The following is a 17,413-nucleotide window of genomic DNA, read 5'->3' as shown; positions in this document are numbered from 1 at the left end:
TTTAAACATTCATTTGCAAAATATTCTCTCATGGCATATGTTTCTTTCAAAAGGAGTTACATATTTTATTTGCTTTTACATTATCACCTGTACTGTACAAGATTATTAAGCTTGTTTCTGTATTTTAAATATCTACTAGGAAAAAGACAGGCAGTCACTTAGAGAAAAGGTCAACAAATTTGGAACTTTTTTTTCTGCAAAGGAAAAAATGCAGAATATCTTCAACTACTGCCAAACAAAGTAGTGAAAACGAAGCCATCAAACATTTTTGCCATCAAGTGTAGCAAAAAAAATATTTCATGGTCACTCCCTTTCTCATTACAAAATACTGTTTTACTTTAGTAAAGATCTTGCTTTTAGAGAGTTGAAAAGTGGTTGCACAGAGGCTCTGGGTAAAGGAAATAGGGAGAGGTTGATGTTGGAGAAGACTCTTGAGAGTTCCCTGGACTGCAAGGAGATCAAACCAGTTAATCCTAAAGGAAATCAGTCCTGAATATTCATTGGAAGCAATGACTGATGCTGAAGCTGAAACTCTAATACTTTGATAAGAACTGACTCATTGGAAAAGAACCTGATGTTGGGAAAGACTGAAGGCAGGAGAAGGGAACCACAGAGGATGAGATGGTTGGATGGCACCACTGACTCAATGGACATGGAGTTTGAGTAAGCTCTGGGAGTTTGTGATAGACAGGAAAGACTAGAGTGCTGCAGTCCATGGGGCTGCAAAGAGTTGGACACAAATGAGTGACTATACTGAACTGTTAAAAGGGTATAAACTTTCGGTTATAAGAGAATAAGGTCTGAGGAGCTGTGGCAGGAAGGGGGACCCCCCTCCAGGGCCTGAGAGTGGGCTCTTGTCTAACACTCGGAAATGAATTGTCCAAGGAGACACACGTGCTGACAAAGGAAGAGACTGTTGGGAAGGGGCTCCAGGAAAGAGAGAAGAAGGGTGAGGAACCCAGGAGAACTGCTCTGCCACATGGCTCACAGTCTTAGGTTTTATCAGAGTCTTTCCTGGTGGCAAAAGCACCGGTCAGCCAAGATGGACGCCAGGGAGGATGATTCTGGGAGGTTGGTGGGACGCATGGATTTGTGTCTCCTCTCTCCTCTTGACCTTTCCTGAAAACTTCCAGTTGGTGGTGGCCTGTGAGTTCCACATTGCTTACCAGGACCTCCTGTTGTAAGATAGCTCAGGCAAGAGGCTACTATCCTGCCTGGCTAGGGCAGCTGGTTCCAGTCAGTGGTTCCTCTAACATACCTAATGTAGATCATGGTGACTCTAATTGATAACACTGTATTGTACAGTTGAAATCTGCTAAGAGAATAGAACTTAAGTGTCCTCACCAAAAAAAAAAAAAAAAAAGAAAGAAAAAGGATAAATGTGTGTGGTGATGGAGGTGTTAATTGACTCCAAGGGGGAAATCCTTTCACAATGTGTATAGCAAATCATTCCATTGTGTACTTTAAATATCTGGCAGTTTTGTCAATGATACCTCAATATAGCGGGAAAAAAAGATCCTGTTTTCATAAAATGAACCACATTTGAAACTTCTGACTACAACCGGAGACTAAAATGTGCAATAAGTGATGCAGTAAAAATAGTACAGTAATAATGATAATATGAGACGTTGGAACTACATTCTGAAATCTTTATTCCAAAATAGCTATTCAATCAATAGGCAAATGTACTGACTTTTACCATAAATCATTATTTTAATAAATAAGTAATTTACTATTGAGTATCAGCCTTCTAAAATATTTTTAATGAATGGCTCATAGTTTTTCATATTTCATCATTGAAACAGAATTTTGCAAATACTATAAACTGAGATACAGTGAAGACACCTGTATTATGTAGCAAATTCCTAACCCCAAATTATTTTCCTTTCCTGTTTCTTCTTGACTTCAGTGATACAACTTAGCAACTCAACAACAACAAAATCTGAAAAAGCTAGAGAGAAGAAACAGATGAGACTAGAATTGAGTTTTCTTGCCTTTAGATGGAATGGGACTCTAAGTAGACATTAATTTGGACTCCCCATGGACTATAGCCCACCAGGCTCCTCTGTCCAATGGATTTTCCAGGCACATAATACTGGAGTAGGTTGTCATTTTGTTCTCCAGAGGACCTTCCCAGAGATTGAACCTGGGTCTCCCGCATTGCAGGTGGATTCTTTACCAACTGAGCCACTGGGGAAGCCACTTTATAGACTATAAAATCATAAATAATTTAAATTATAAAAATGTTAATTTTCTTAACAGATTTCATAGTTATTTAATAGTATGAAAATACCACACTTGGTACCTACCACATCCCTAATAAATCTGGCACCTAGTGAATACTGGATAAAAGCCTGTTAAAGGTGAACTCAAGTCACGGGCAAGGCTCTTTCCTGGCTTCTCTCTGCACTTTCATTGGCCTCCTCTTTAGCTGTGAGCTATGTTCCTAACACCATTACTTAAAAGTATCCAGAATGAAGGCAACATGGACATCGTATACCTCATAATACATCCGAACTTGAAATTGACACAAGCCTAGAACCTTACAATTAATAGATCCCAGGAAGTTAGTCTAATTTGAAGGTAGAAATGGATTTAAGAACATATAAGACTTGCAAGTTTGACCCAGGAGTTCTCTTGGCCATCTTTTTTTTTTTTTTTTTTAATTTATTTTTATTAGTTGGAGGCTAATTACTTTACAATATTGTAGTGGTTTTGATGGCTATTTTCCTACTGCCACAGGACAGGCTGAAAGGGCAAGTGAGCTTCTGACACATGTAAGAAAAACTTTCTATTTAGCCTGAAATGGCAGCAGGCAGATCAGTGACTCCCATGTAGGTCTGTGACACCGAATTAATCATAGATCTAATAAAGCACTTTAGCTATTAAAAAAAAAGAAAAGAAAAACTTTAAAGTAACTCAAACAGCACACAAAAATATGTAAGTTAAAACCTGAGTGTAACTTAGAAAATAGCACTGTTGCATCCGTTGCCTGACTTTAATAGGTCTCTCCTATTGAATTTTATTTTATTTTTTTTTAGTGCCTTTATTTATCTTTTTTAATTAGTTGGAGGCTAATTACTTCACATTTCAGTGGGTTTTGTCATACATCCTATTGAATTTTAAATAATTTCTTTTATTCCAGTCTAATTTTAATAGCAAGGAGTTTTGATAATCTTTCACAGGATTGTGCTATAAAATTGGTATTGGAAAACACTCTCCAGGATGAGCTTTGAGGATCTTTACAGTGTACATATTAAAAAGCTTTATACAGAATCACCAAGAGACTGACTGGGTCAATTGTATGTATTAAACAATATATCATGAGATTACAGTATATAAAATCCACAATCTTAAAGTTTAAAATTCAATCATAAGATGAGCATTTAACTCACTATTCCCTTTCATGAATTTTTATATAAGAAATCGGAAGATGGATGGGTCTGTTTTTCACACTTCGTATTCACAAAGTATTCAGAAGTACTCAGAAATTATCCAGGTTACCAATTTTTTGCCTCATCACCACCATGAGCTGATATTTTATATTTGTTTGAAGAGATTAAATTTCCTCATATGAGTACTCCCTCACATGATCCTTGGTGGGTATCATCCAAGGAAATATTCTCATCCCTTCCCCTTGTTCTGATAGTGTTAAGAAACTCACTGACTGACAAACTTTTAATTTTGAGAGTTTAATTTTGAAAGACAAGGTCTCACTCAATGCAAGCACTCAATTTTTAAGAGAATTTACAAAGAATAACTATGGTCAATGTTGTTTGACCCCCAGCATTACTCCACCAAACTCCCGTTAGTTAGCAATACCATGAGTGGGAAATTGATTCTCACTTTAAGGAGGTCTCCTGGTTTAAAAATGGGCAAACAACCCCAGCCTGGCCTATGAGAAGAAAGCGGTTTTGTTAATGGCTTCTGGAAAAGCTGCCCTACACACTTAACAGCAAGGAAGGATCAGCGTCTCTTCCCGTGAACGTGAACAAAGAAGCACGGAGCCTGTCAGCCATCTTGCAAGGATGGTAGTAAGTAGCCTGAGGATCGGCCAGCACTGTGTGGTCAAACAGCCTGAGGTGAATGATGGTGGGTCTTGATGATATTAGACTTCTGGATAAATTGACCTTCTTGACTTTCTCTCAGGTGAAGAAATGGACTTATATTTAAGTCAATTCGAGCATGCAAATGAACAAACTTTAACAGATGTCATTTCTTTCTATTTAAACCCAAACTCCTGCTGCAAACTACCTTCACCTCCTTCTTTTCCTTGTATGTCAACACTTCAGTATGCCCAAAACAGAACACATCTCCTCTCTCTACAATATCAGTCTCTACACTGCCCAGGCTTCAGGTCCCACAGTTACTATTTTGCTTCTCTTCAGGTCCTGTTACATTTTTGAGTCACAATCTCTCATCTACTGATTTATTCCTTTTTGCAGTCTCATCACCCCATGTCAGATTGTTACCACTCCGTGGAGACATGATCCCACATAGTATATCCAAGGATCTCCTCATTCTTCTGGCAAAATAGGCCAAAGTGCGTATGGTTTTGATTGGAATACAAAGTAAGGGAGACTCTCTGGGAGTTTGACCCCACCTGAGAAATAGTATTTTGTTCCTTCATCATGCTCTATCTGCGAAGATTATATCGACTCTAAAAATGAAATTCAAATAACTCTGCCGCAAAGCTGCTTCAACTCCCTTAGTGCAAATGTCTCATGGATTCTTACACATTAGATTTCTCTCATAGCCCTGGTCATTTCTATCAGGCGCTAGAATTCTTTGGGTACATACCTTTCCCCTCCATGAAGTTATATATTTCTAACATATCTCAGTACTGTTCTCATATCCCAGAATTATCAATTCTAGTTTCATCACTATGAAGGATTCAAGTAAGTTTATACTTTTGCTTGACACATGCTAAAGTTCAATATTCTTGCACTCTCATGCCACATTTCTAAAACATTAGTCTATATTTTTGCCCTATATATGTTCAAAAATAATCTCCTCTTATTACCAAAGGAGCAAAAGAATAGGTAAAGATTCATTGCGAATCATTCAACAATTCATCATTCACTTCACCTCTTACCATAAAAACATATTGCATTCAAAAGCAACTTTCCATCAAAAACAAAGTTTCTTGTTAAAATTTTTCAGGAAAAACAATATCACAATTACAGTTATAGTTTCACAGGTATACACATGCCAAACTTGTCACTGTACAGTTTACATTTGTGCATTTTATTGTATATCAATTTATACCTTGGTAAAGATGCTAAAGGGAGAAGGAAATGGCAACCAACTCCAGTACTCTTGCCTGGAGAATCCTGTGGACAGACAGAGGAGCCTGGAGGGCTGCTGTCCATAGGGTCGCATAGAGTCGGACACGACTGAAGTGACTTAGCATGCATGCATGCATTGGAGAAGGAAATGACAACCCACTCCAGTATTCTTGCCTGGAGAATCCCAGGGACAGGGGAGCGTGGTGGGCTGCCGTCTATGGGGTTGCACAGAGTCTGACACGACTGAAGCGACTTAGCATCAGCAGCAACAACAAAGATGCTAAAAATAAAACTTAGTATCAGAAAAGCCACACACTGAAACATAATTAAAAGCCTTGGAAGGCAGACAAACACAGATACACAAAGAAAAGGAAACACTCCTTAAATGCATCAAGCTTTATTTACAAATGCAGTTGTACAGAAAGGCTCACTAGTTTCTGAAGAAAACGTCTGGCATACAAACCATGATAATTTTCATGAATGAAAAGAAGCAGCTTTCTACTGAGAACTGCTTAGCAACAATTCTGGTGAAGAAAATAGAGCTCCCTCATCAAACAAATAAAATGTTACACAAGCTAAAAAAAAAAAAAAATTAACCATAATATTACATAAATGAAAAGAAGGATATGCAAAGCAAATTTGGAAGTGGATTTTAGTAAAATTTTCCATATGGCTCTGCATTAATTTAGTATATTTTATAATAAACAAAGCAAATGCCATTACATATTTATATTAACTATTTCAAATAATGTTTCAGAGTTTTAAAAAAAACAATAAAATAACCCTCTTCAAAACACCACTAGAAAGTCAATCAGATCATTATCAGCCTCAAAAAAAAATTTTTTTTAAGTTCTTGTTTTTTCCTGTGCTTTTATGATGCTGAACTCAAAAAGGAAATACTGCACTTTTTGCCACACATCATTACCGTCTTATAAATAAACAACAAAAATACAAGTTCTACCGAGACTATAATGCTCTGATGTAATCTAAAGAGGTCAGAAAAAGTGTTATTCTTTTTAAAAAAACAGAGCAAAAGGATGTTACAACATGTGTTTATAGATCTATATCAGCGGCAACCGCCTCTTCCTCTATCTGCAGCAGGGCTTTCGGGTGGAGGCTGACATCACATGGCGGTTGGCCGTCCAGCTGATCAGGCAAGGAGAGAAGAAAGAAAAGCACTTAGATTCAGAAACACTCGAATATTGCCACTGGGATTCATAGTAGGAATGGCTCAGAGAATGACCCCATGAGGTAGAAAGAACTCTGTTACTCACTTAGGATAAAGCTAGGCAAACCCACAAAGTCTGGGTTCACAAGTCTTTTCTTTGCAAAAATGGGAGTAAAAATTAACTGCTGATACAGAAACAAGTTACACTCAACTCTCTGTTATTTGTCCTGGAGGAGAGAAAAGGCATGGGCAGTTTTTCCACGTTGATTCCAAAAATCAATTATATTTGGCTTTGGAATTTGAACTAAAGAGAGGAAAGCTCACACACATACACACACTCCCCCCATTTCATGCCCAGCCTTGACAGTCTCCAGCCTCAGTGCTGGCATCCAGGAATGGCCTGGACCAATGGCAAAAGAAGGCTCAAAACACGCTGACAGATAAGAGAGAGTTGACTGGGCTGACGCCATTTCCAAAGCACTCTTCACAGAAAGGCCACATAAATACCTCAGAGCTCAAAAGCATATGGTTTTGCTGATACCACTTGTAACCAACACCCTTTCACAATAAGGAAGAAACACATGTTACCAGCATCAAGGCTCAAAACATAAAAAGGAGGAATGGTAGTCTTTATGTAGCTATAAACAACAGGCGATCCAATTATGCTATCCGATATTTCATAGCACACTTACAGGCAAAAACATGCTTCGACACAAAATAGCATGTGAAGTTTTTTAAAAACCCAGTTTTTTCAAAAATGACGCTGAAAGACTATGCAATCAGAATTAATGCTCTCTTTTTAAACTATTGTCCATGTTGATAGGATATGATTATATAGTAACAAACATATACCAACTACTCTTTATTATCCTTTTAAACCACAGTCTTTAAGTTGGTCATATTCTAAATCACATAATCAGACCCACATTGGTAAATAGTAGAAATCAGCTAAAACTATGAGGGGCCAATCCTTAGCCAAGCAACAGATGAGAGGCTGTACAGAAGACTCCTTTTAACTGACTTGATTTGCACCCTTGAGTCATTAGAAATTTTTCCGGACCCTGAGCAGACTGAACTGCACTGAACATTGTCCTGACTCCCTAGTTGACATTCGTCTCCAGGTCCTCGGCCCCACACCCAACCCCGTGGAGCTGGAACCTGAGAACTGACCCACTGACCCCTTCACCGGACCCTCTTTGAAGGGGACAGAGTGAGATTCCTAAAGCCTGGAGCTCTAGGGCAGAGAGCTGGAAGAGGAGCTGGTCGGAGGTTCAGGGAAGTACATGGGAGCCCGTGCTCTCTGTAAAAGACAAGAAATTTTCTCCCTGATTTGCTCTCTTACATTTGAATCTGAGATAGCAGTCGTTGCAGTACAGTTGGTTGTTTCGGATTCTGACTTCGGCTCCTGAGGAAGAGCCTCCGAGGTCACGCTCGCAGGCCACACACTGGGAGACAAACAAAAACAACAGGGAACACCCACACTTAGCTTAAGAACCCTTGGGAACACTCCCAGGGTGGGGGAATAAAATGAGCAAAATAAAATGCAGTTTCTAAGCGCTTAGAGACATTTCAGCAAAGGGGGAAAAAAAAAAGGCCAAAAGATAATTAGGTTAAAATGAAGCCTGCTGGATGAGACATGAAAGAATTCATAAAGCCAATTTTAAGAGCCAAGATTTCATTCTAACTATACCAAAAGAGTAGAAATGATTCATTGATTGGCTTAAAGAAGCTAACGCTTCCTTTCTCCCAGAGGATGGACAGGATTAAGTACCATGGGAAGGAACTGGCCAAGGGCAAGAAGACTAGGTTCTGGCTCTCTGCCCTGGAGTGGGCCATCCGGGCATCCCCATGAGTGTTCACACATGGTGCTTTCCCAAAATACCCATGGCTGGGTATTTTGGCTCCACATGCTCAAACACTAATAATTCTGACTCATTCTGTTATGTCAGGGAACAACCCGAGCCAGAGTCAGACAAGCTTAAAACAAGTTGAGCTCTGCAGGACTCCAGGATCAACAACCAGAAGTTCTCTCTCTGGCCCAACACAAGTTCAAGAATCAAATAACTGTGTCTCTAAAGACAGATACTGCAAAATAAGGCAGTTATATAGCCTTACTTCTTTCTTATGTGTAAGAACCCCTTAGCTGCAACTGTAAAAATATTTACAATGTAATTTCTTTCACACTCTCCCTATTCAAAGCTATGTTTCTGAACAACTCATAATTTACGTCCCCATGCTGTTAATAATCATAGCAGCATGTTACAGGAAGCATTTATGCACTGTAAACTTTACTTATAGAATCTTAGGTTGGAGATAGGAAGCGCATGGTGCCCCCAGGGTCAAGGTGTGAGGAGGCAGCAGCAGGAGGAGGCCATTTGTGATTCCGAGGGCAGTGCAGACCGACAGAGGCAGCACCTAGCTTGTTAGTGGCGGGTCCACACCCAGCGCTCAAAGAAGCCATGCGCTCTCCAAGCAAAGCGTTGCAGGCCTGCAGGCCGTTTGGCTTAGTCTCACCTTAAAACAATGCAAATGATAACAAAGACCCAGGGACTCGATGATCATGGCAGCTCCTTTGCCCAGAATGTTATGACAGAAGGAGCACACTCGCTTCCCACTGACCGACCTAGACACAGGACGAGAATGGGAGGGAGGCTTTCATCCGTTTCAAACCTCTCATCTAAAAACCACATTCCGGTATTAACACGAACCATCCTTCATGAAAGTCTTTATATATCCACGGGAGGAAAGCTTTCACCAGCCAACCAATTATGGCTTGATTATACTGTACCTTGAAGGATCTCCACAATGGCTCTGGTACCCTTGACACCTAATTACAGAAATGAACGATTTCTGCATCATCGGTCCATTCTGCTATCTTCCTTAGGACACATCTGTACTCAGCAAGGTTCTCATGCCCTTCTAATCCAGGTAAAGCCATCAAAGCATATCCCTTATCATGTTCTTTGCTTACTGCCACTAAAAAAGCATCCCCAGCTACTTCCAAGAGGCACTGCAAGTCTATTAAACCTATCATCTCACCCTTACTTTGTCAACCTCCTTCTCATTCACCCAATCATCTAGTTAAACAGAAGCATTTCCTTAGTGCTTTCCTTAATGCCTCTGGCTTACTGGACTGCCTCTGTGAAGAATGACATGAAAACTACTCCAGCTAGCATTCAGACAGGCATGTTGAGTCTCTGCTTTGCTTTGTTTACAAGTCTTATCTCCTCTCCCAGGCAGGAAGGTGAAGATTACTTATCTCTGCATCCCGCAGGATGGACACAGCACTTCAGTGTCACTGCAAAGGGTGCTGCTGTCGAATGTCCCATGTTTGAGCACCTTGTACTCTAGAGAGAGACCTTTTCAGGGCAGAGAAGCCCACAGCCCTGTCTCCTTTCTGCTTTCCAAGGGCAGGATTCTCAGTAAGTAAACACTTACTTACTGAGTACTTGAGTAAGTACTCTCTCCTCTGCCTTCCCCTGATTCTGTTCTTCCTTCCAAATTTACCATGAATCTTCATCACTCCTTCCCTCAATTCAAACTCCCTGAGATACATTATAGCTGGAATAAAAATATCTTCTCTGAACGAAATCCTTTAGTTGATAGCTTTAAAAAAATCTCAATATTAATCGTTGTGTTTCTGCTTTTCAGTATTTCATCGGCGTTACAGGCTGGGAGAGCTCCCTTCAGGTCTCAGCAGAAACACTGCTAGATGTGGTTTCGTGAAGCCCCAGGGATCTGTGGAGAAGCTACACAGACCAACACATGTTGATGTCTGAGCTCTACTCCATATCAAAAAACAAGACCCACCACTCTAACGCTCACAGTTCCCACAGCATATGCCCTGCAGGATTCAGTTGAAGTAATCTCAGCAAGATGCTGACCAGCCAGATAAGAGACAAGCAATGGTTTTAGAAATCAAAAGCCCCAAATGCAATAAATAACTTGAGAATTTTTAAAGCCAGCTTGCACAAAGTTCCACAGATGATGGGGCTGGGTTACAATGTCCTTTACACTCAAGTCTCTATAAAATGAGTGTATATTACAGTCCCATTAAAACAGTCCAACATTTTACAGTACTGCTTTTACTCATCACTTTGCCATGCATTCACGAGCTACTGTATGTTTTTATGATTCCACAGCTGGGAATCTATTTAGGTCTGTCTGCATTTGAGACACTGACCACAGGCCCAAGTAAATGAGACAGTGGCAGAGTCATAACATTTTAAAGGCCTCCATGGCTTCATAAGACATCCATAAATACCCTTGGGTTGCCACGGAAAGACACTAAGGAAGCCTTCTGAATTGATCTGGGAAAGGAACACTAAATTTGACACATTCAAAAAGCCTTGTTTTTCTTTTTCGTTGGAATGCTTGGATGAGATCTGGGGAAACTTTTAATGAAAACTACCCCTCAAGTCTAAAGAAAGAAAAAGGAAAACGCTAAGGGCCTCACCTGTTGCGTGGCTGGGAGCCTGGCTGCTGAGCCGCGGGGGAATGGCTGCGCGGTGTGGGGGATGGGGCGGTGGTCTTCGCAGAGCCGGCTGAGGGAGGGGGGATGCTGGAGGAGGGGTTCCGCATGTAGGCACGGTTTGATGTGGACAGCAGCTGAGGTGGGGGGTGACGGAAGTCCTGGACGGAAGAAGAGGCATAGACTCCTGACGGCTGACTGAGCCCAGGGGACTGTCGCCAAGAATTGGTTCTTGGGGAATCCAGGTTATCCAGAGATTCACCTCTGAAACACAGAAAGGATTCATCAGCTTATCAGCAGTGGAAATAATGAACAAAAGTAGCTTCAGTATTCATTTACCCCAGATACCTCTGCTAAGTTCATCCTCTCATCTGCAATTAATTTCTATCTACATATTTTCCTTAAAGTTGCAAATACCAGGTTTCCACACTTTGTGAACACCATTTTCATAATTCCAATCTAACCGTTATCTTATTAGAAACAGAGGCTTCATTTTTTTAAAATCATCATTCAAGGAAGCACTAAGCCCATTAATTATTTAAATGCCTGAATCACACATCAGAACTCCACATCCAGCCTTGCAACCTACTAGCCACGTGGTTTTGTCTGCATGCATTCCTTACTCAAGCCACAGCTTCTTTGTGGAAAAGCAGAATTACCACTCCTGCCTCAAGACACTCTTCCCGGATGAAGTGAGATGATGTAGATAAACTGCCTGCCATGGGTCTGCCACTAATCAGTGCTCCGGGTCAAGTGCCCAATGACATTGGTTCTGCTTCTCTCTCTCTCACAAAATCTTATGTAAGAGAAGAAACGATGACATCTCTTTCATCCAAAGTAGCCAGCACGCCTAGAAATTAAATATCTGCACATCAGTACAGAAAGGGAAATCATTCCAAAGATGTCTCACACCTTCTCATAATCCCCGGCAGACAAATAGGCTCTTTGTTGACACTGGAACTGCGCTGTCGGATCCAGCTGTTGTCGTCATAAAGGGAGGTTCTCTTCCTCATTTCTTGGAGGATTTGCTGTCTCTCCAACTCCGCTCCTGATGGCGCTGGTTCCTTCTTCGAGCTCTTCTGTGATGAGCTACTGTTTCCACTTCGGTCTGCGTATCTATTGCTTCCTAAATTAAAAATATCGAAAGCTGCAGGATTAGTGCATTAAAAACAAGGATAGCAGATAAATCTCCAAATACAGTAGAGCCAAAAAAAGAAAGTGACAGTGGGCACACAGGCTCACATTATCAATTCTCAATGAGACTGCTGCCTCAGAAGATAAAGCAACAGTCTCTCCTGTCCCTGGAAATTCCAATTCCAGTCCCAGAGGCATATCAGGGCGACACTGGGGAAAACTAAGAAGCTGCCTAAAAAGGTCCTGGTCTTGATTTCAGCAGTATTAAATGACAAACTGCTCATCCAGAAAGTTTCTCTTCCATTATTTCCTTCCTTCCTGAATTAAAATTAGTCAAGCACCTGCTCACTGAATGCTTGCTGTGATAATTCTGCAAGGGAACAGGGCTTTCTATTCTTTCAAAAAATGTACACTCACCCTGGGGAGAGAGCCAAGACATAAAGGCATATACCTCCAGCTGACAAGGGGCTCTCCTGGTGACTCAGATGGTAAAGAATCCACCTGCAATGTGGGAGACCTGGGTTCAATCCCTGGGTTGAGGAGATCTCCTGGAGAAGGGAACGGCTACCCACTCCATTATTCTGGCCTGGAGAACTCCATGGACTATATAGCCCATGAGTCGCAAAGAGTCGGACACAACCGAGCAATTTTCACTTTCTTTTCTTTCCAGGTGACATGGTGCAAGTCTTCATGATGTTAAGTCACAGAATAAGTCATGACCAGACCATAGGAATGACAGCATACTCAATCACTGAAATGGCTTTTGTGAAACTGAAAAATAGCCAAGTAATCCAAATGATGGCTAAGGAATGTTATCAGACTTGTATCTCTCTCTCTTTTTTTTTTTTGGACTTGTATCTCTTTTAAGAGAACTGACAGAGTGGTAGTTTGGATGTTGAATTTATGAATGACAATTAAGTCAGGTTTTATCCTTTAGAATAAAAAGTTTTGTCTCCTTAGATTTGCTGATAAATTCCTGATTTGAGTAAACATCCATAACTTTGAGGGAACCTCCCCATTTTAACTTGGATTAGGAAATTTCACCTAAGGATTTTTCATTTGCTCTCCAGATTCATGGCTATTGTCTTTCTTTCAAAATTCACTCTGCCATAGTTTATCTTCCAGGAAGCAATGAGCAAGGCCACCAAAAATTTCTTATACACATCTATGTTTACATTGGTACATACATGCATCTTATCAATTTGGTCAGATTTAGAATAAAATGTTTTCTATTTTAAAGATGCCTTACTGGAATAACCAAGTTTTCCAACAAAATATTTGATAACATCTACTGTGTGCTATTCAGGGGAGAAAATATATGTACAAAAATAGCCAGATCAATAACACAAGTCACAAATATTAAGAAGACTATTTCCGAGCGTCATACTTGTTATTACTAACAGGTCATGTGTTTACTTTCAAATAAGAATATGATCACTGTATGTTAAAAATGTTTCATGGCAGATGAAAGTACTTAAACTTTTATTTTAATGGTGACCTCAGGGCACAGGGGAGAAGAAACTGCAAATCCAAACAGGTAAGACCAGAGGAGCCAGATCAGAAAGCATCTGATAAGTTGGAAAATGAGAGAATAGTTTGGTTATAGTTAAGGGACCCTTATGGGGAAAACAATAGGCCAAACAGTTAAACTAGGACCAGATAATGAAAGGTTCCCTGTGTTAAGAGAAAGGGGGTGATCATGAAACCTACTAGAAACTACAAATTCTACAAGCTTTAACTCAAGGTTGTAAACTAGCTGCCATCAGACCACTGGGGCCTGTGGATATTGTTTGGCTCACAGCAGGTTACACAATTTTTTAAATTCCTGGTCAAACTTCCTGGTCAAAATTCCTTAAAATAAAAATTCAGACTTTTTTTTTTTTACTTCTGTTTTTCAATAAAAGAGTTGGCAATCACAAGTTTGTATCTTCCCACGTGGCGGTGACAAACTGGAACGGGGGACTGGTCTTCCACTTAAATGGGCATGTCCGTCACGTCCACCTCACCCTACAGCTGGATCTTCAGTCATTTACATAACTGACCAACACCTTCCTAACTCAAAGCCTGGTAGGCAAACTATGCTTAAAATGGTATTTCTGGTTAGTTTTCTTCCCTTAGTTACATAACCTCAGTGATCTATGGTCCAGAAATTCACGTTATACTAAAAATATCAGGTTCCAAATTGCTTTTGCCAAGTTAGTGAAATCATCATTTTGAGTTTTTTGCCATCTTGTCATTTACATGTCCAGGTTCAGGTTTATATACAATTTCCTGGTCTGCTGCAGAAAATTACTGTCCCAATTCTTTGGCGGCAAAATAAAATCCACTATTACCAAACGGTATTAGCATCACTTTGCAAATTTTTCACATAATTTCTAAGGTATCTATAATCATTTTAATCTTGCAGTACTCCCTCCATTATAAACTAAAGCCAAAATAAGCACAAGATAATTCTGCTCTGATATGTAAATTCTAGAATTCCGTAGTATTTCAAATATGTAATCTTAATGAACCTGAAATGTCTTGACCTTAAAAATAGTAATCATAGGGTGTGATAGCATAGCTAAGCAGTCATGCTGAAGAATTTTGAAAAAAATTCACATTTACCATTTTTATTTGTGGGGAAATCGTCCAATTCAGTAGTAGATCTGGATTTATTCCTAAAACATAGAACATATTACTACATATATCTCATGAAGAACAGTCTTTTCATATTTACGAAGTAAGAACACCAAAAAGATTATTTTTAAAGCAGTTGATTTATTTTCCATGTCTGTTGAGACCCATATTTATTTTCATATCAAGGAATTCTTCATGTTGTACAAACTAGCAGAAAATGGTGACATCTCTAAAGAGAAAAGAGCATGATGCTAGACACAGACAGAAGCATGTGACAATCCACTCCGTTTGATGACAGTGAAATCCTATGACTTTTTGGAATGACTTGAATACTCTGACCCTCTTCTCTACCAGATATCAATCTTACCAGGCCATATGAAGCATCTATTATCAGACAGCCTAACATCAGACTGTCAATGCTTCCTCCATGCTCCCAAGGGTTAAGAAGTCAACTTAGGGGCCTTAGGGTCCTACTCTGACACAGTAACTCATCAAATGCCGTCTTAGCATTCCAAAGAGGTGCCGGAGCACACTGGCATCGGCAACTTCTTAAACGGCCTGATTCTGTGATGGTAAACTTGGGTCTATATATCAATACATGCTCATCTCATTCTCCCTTTCTGGGCACAATTTCAAATACTAGTAATAATAACAAATAATAATATATAATGTGCATTATCATATATATATATGCACGTTTATAACATATTAATACAGCATATAATTATGTGCAACACAAAATGTATCATAACTGTTAGCAACATTGATGAATGGTTTCATTTGTATTAACACAGGAGAAAATGGTTTTAATGCATGATGTCTAGCTATACTCCTTAATGCCTCTAGGGCGTGCTTTATCACAACTGCCTAGAATATTTCCTATTTTCTGGGATTCCTTAAGTTTCCTTTCTCAGCAATCTAATTATTTTCTCAAGGTAATGAGCTACATACATGAGACTTATTTAAATATATAAATAAATCATATCTTTAAAAAAGAAAGATACACATTTTAATGATCTAAGGTTATTCAGAAACAATGACTGTAAATAAGGTCATCCATCACTAGAAATTTTTTCTAGCTTAATGTCAGCTCATTACTACCTTTGTGTATATTCCTTTTCTTTTCCCTTACTAGTCTTGAGTCCTATTTAGTCATCCTGGTCGTGTATAAAGAAGAGTCTTCCCCTATCTCTAAGATAAACTTGCTAAAGAAATTTTAGCTGTGAAATCACAAATTAATAGTCATATAACAGATAAATACAGACTTTTCAGAAGTCCTAAATGATCTCAAGAGTGCAAAGCATTTTTAAAACTACTTTAAAATATCAAATTTAATGTTTTAGGATATGTATAACTTTTCAGGTATCTGAAATCTGATCTTCATTCCCTGAAACTGACCAGTTCTCATCACACTAAGAAAAAGTCTACAAGGTTCATTTCAGATGTCCGAATGGAACATTCAGTAAACTCACACTATTGCTTATAACTCCTTTAAAATAAAGCTCCAGGTAGATTGCAAAAACGAACACACTTTTTCTCTGTCCCTTCTGTTAGTGTTGCGGCTCCTCCCACAGAGGTAGGGTTCTTCTCCTCTCTGTGAACTTGGGCTGGGCTTGTGACTTTAGGTAACAAAATGTGGCAGAGCAATGGGGTGCCAGGTCAGATCTTAGACTACAAACTGCCTTGCATACTTCCTCTCTTTAATTCTCTCTCTTTTCCCTGTCTAGCCGCATGTGGAAGAGACTGTACTGGCTTGCTGGATGTTGAAAGACACATGGCCCAGTTGCTCTCATTGCCCCAGCTGACAGCCAGTCAACTCCCAAAGCAGAATTGCTTAGTAAACTGGTGGTAGATACACTAGGAATCCAGTCAACTAAAAGAACCAGCAACTGAGGCTAGTCCAAAATGCTGACCCACAAAATCATAATCACGTCACTAAGTTTAGGGGTAGTTGGTTACACAGCAAAAGCCAACTGATACAAAGATCAATCAGCAGGATATCTTTGTATCCCATAAAAGAGCAAGTGTTAACTTAGTCCTACAAAACACTTACACAAGCCCTCAGATACTCATCTGAAGCCAATTACTCCCACCAAATTACAAGTAAAGTTCTACACACCTGTCACTAGGAAGCAAACCTGAAGATTCTTCCTCTCTCTTTGGTATGTCATAGGAATCAATAGGCCTAAAAGATGGAAAAGGAGTTTATGGTCAAAATTTTAGAACTTAATGCCTTCTCAGAGTTTAAGAAATGAATATCAAAATAATGTTATTATAGCCTCTTTCTCAGAATAGACTATTCTCAGAATGGTCTCTGAGTTGAAAACTAAACAAACAGAAGTATTTTAATCCATCTCTACAGAAAACAGAGACCCACTACCATCAATAGACATTTGCAATTCATTCATCCTGCAAACATACACTAATTGCCTGCTATGTTTCAGTACTATTCCAGGCCTGGGCTGGTAAACAAAATAAACTTATTGGCCTCTTAATACATTTTAGTGGGATGGGCAGGTTAACAGAGGAGTAAATAAATGCATAATGTAAAGCAGGCAAGTGCATACTGGAGAGAAGGGGTGAGGGAAGAGGCATGTATTTCAGGTGAGGTATTCTGCAAAGTCTGACACGGTGATATAGGAGCAGAGACTTAAAGAAAATGACTGAGCCACACAAGCATGTAAGGGAAGCCTTCTCCAGATACAGGGACTAGAAAATGTGAAAGTCTCAGGG

General features: G+C 39.6%; 1 protein-coding gene across 19 annotated transcripts in view; it reads right to left on the bottom strand.

Moving 5' to 3' along the window:
* Positions 1 to 5,669: 5,669 nt before the first annotated feature.
* Positions 5,670 to 17,413, bottom strand: part of LMO7 (LIM domain 7) — a 212,411-nt gene continuing 200,667 nt past the window's right edge. For all 19 annotated transcript variants that reach the window (XM_043892157.1, XM_043892166.1, XM_043892173.1 and 16 more), the window contains 7 exons: positions 16,800 to 16,865; positions 14,669 to 14,721; positions 11,840 to 12,053; positions 10,913 to 11,191; positions 8,971 to 9,079; positions 7,799 to 7,901; positions 5,670 to 6,434 (listed from right to left, as the gene is read on the bottom strand). In XM_043892157.1, the coding sequence (XP_043748092.1) occupies positions 6,412 to 6,434; positions 7,799 to 7,901; positions 8,971 to 9,079; positions 10,913 to 11,191; positions 11,840 to 12,053; positions 14,669 to 14,721; positions 16,800 to 16,865 (847 nt within the window). In that variant the 3' untranslated portion in view covers positions 5,670 to 6,411. The remainder of the gene's footprint in view (positions 6,435 to 7,798; positions 7,902 to 8,970; positions 9,080 to 10,912; positions 11,192 to 11,839; positions 12,054 to 14,668; positions 14,722 to 16,799; positions 16,866 to 17,413) is intronic.

This window comes from Cervus elaphus, chromosome 30 (assembly GCF_910594005.1).
Source record: "Cervus elaphus chromosome 30, mCerEla1.1, whole genome shotgun sequence".
Classification (NCBI taxonomy): domain Eukaryota; kingdom Metazoa; phylum Chordata; class Mammalia; order Artiodactyla; family Cervidae; genus Cervus; species Cervus elaphus.
This window is presented reverse-complemented; position numbering and strand designations above follow the sequence as displayed.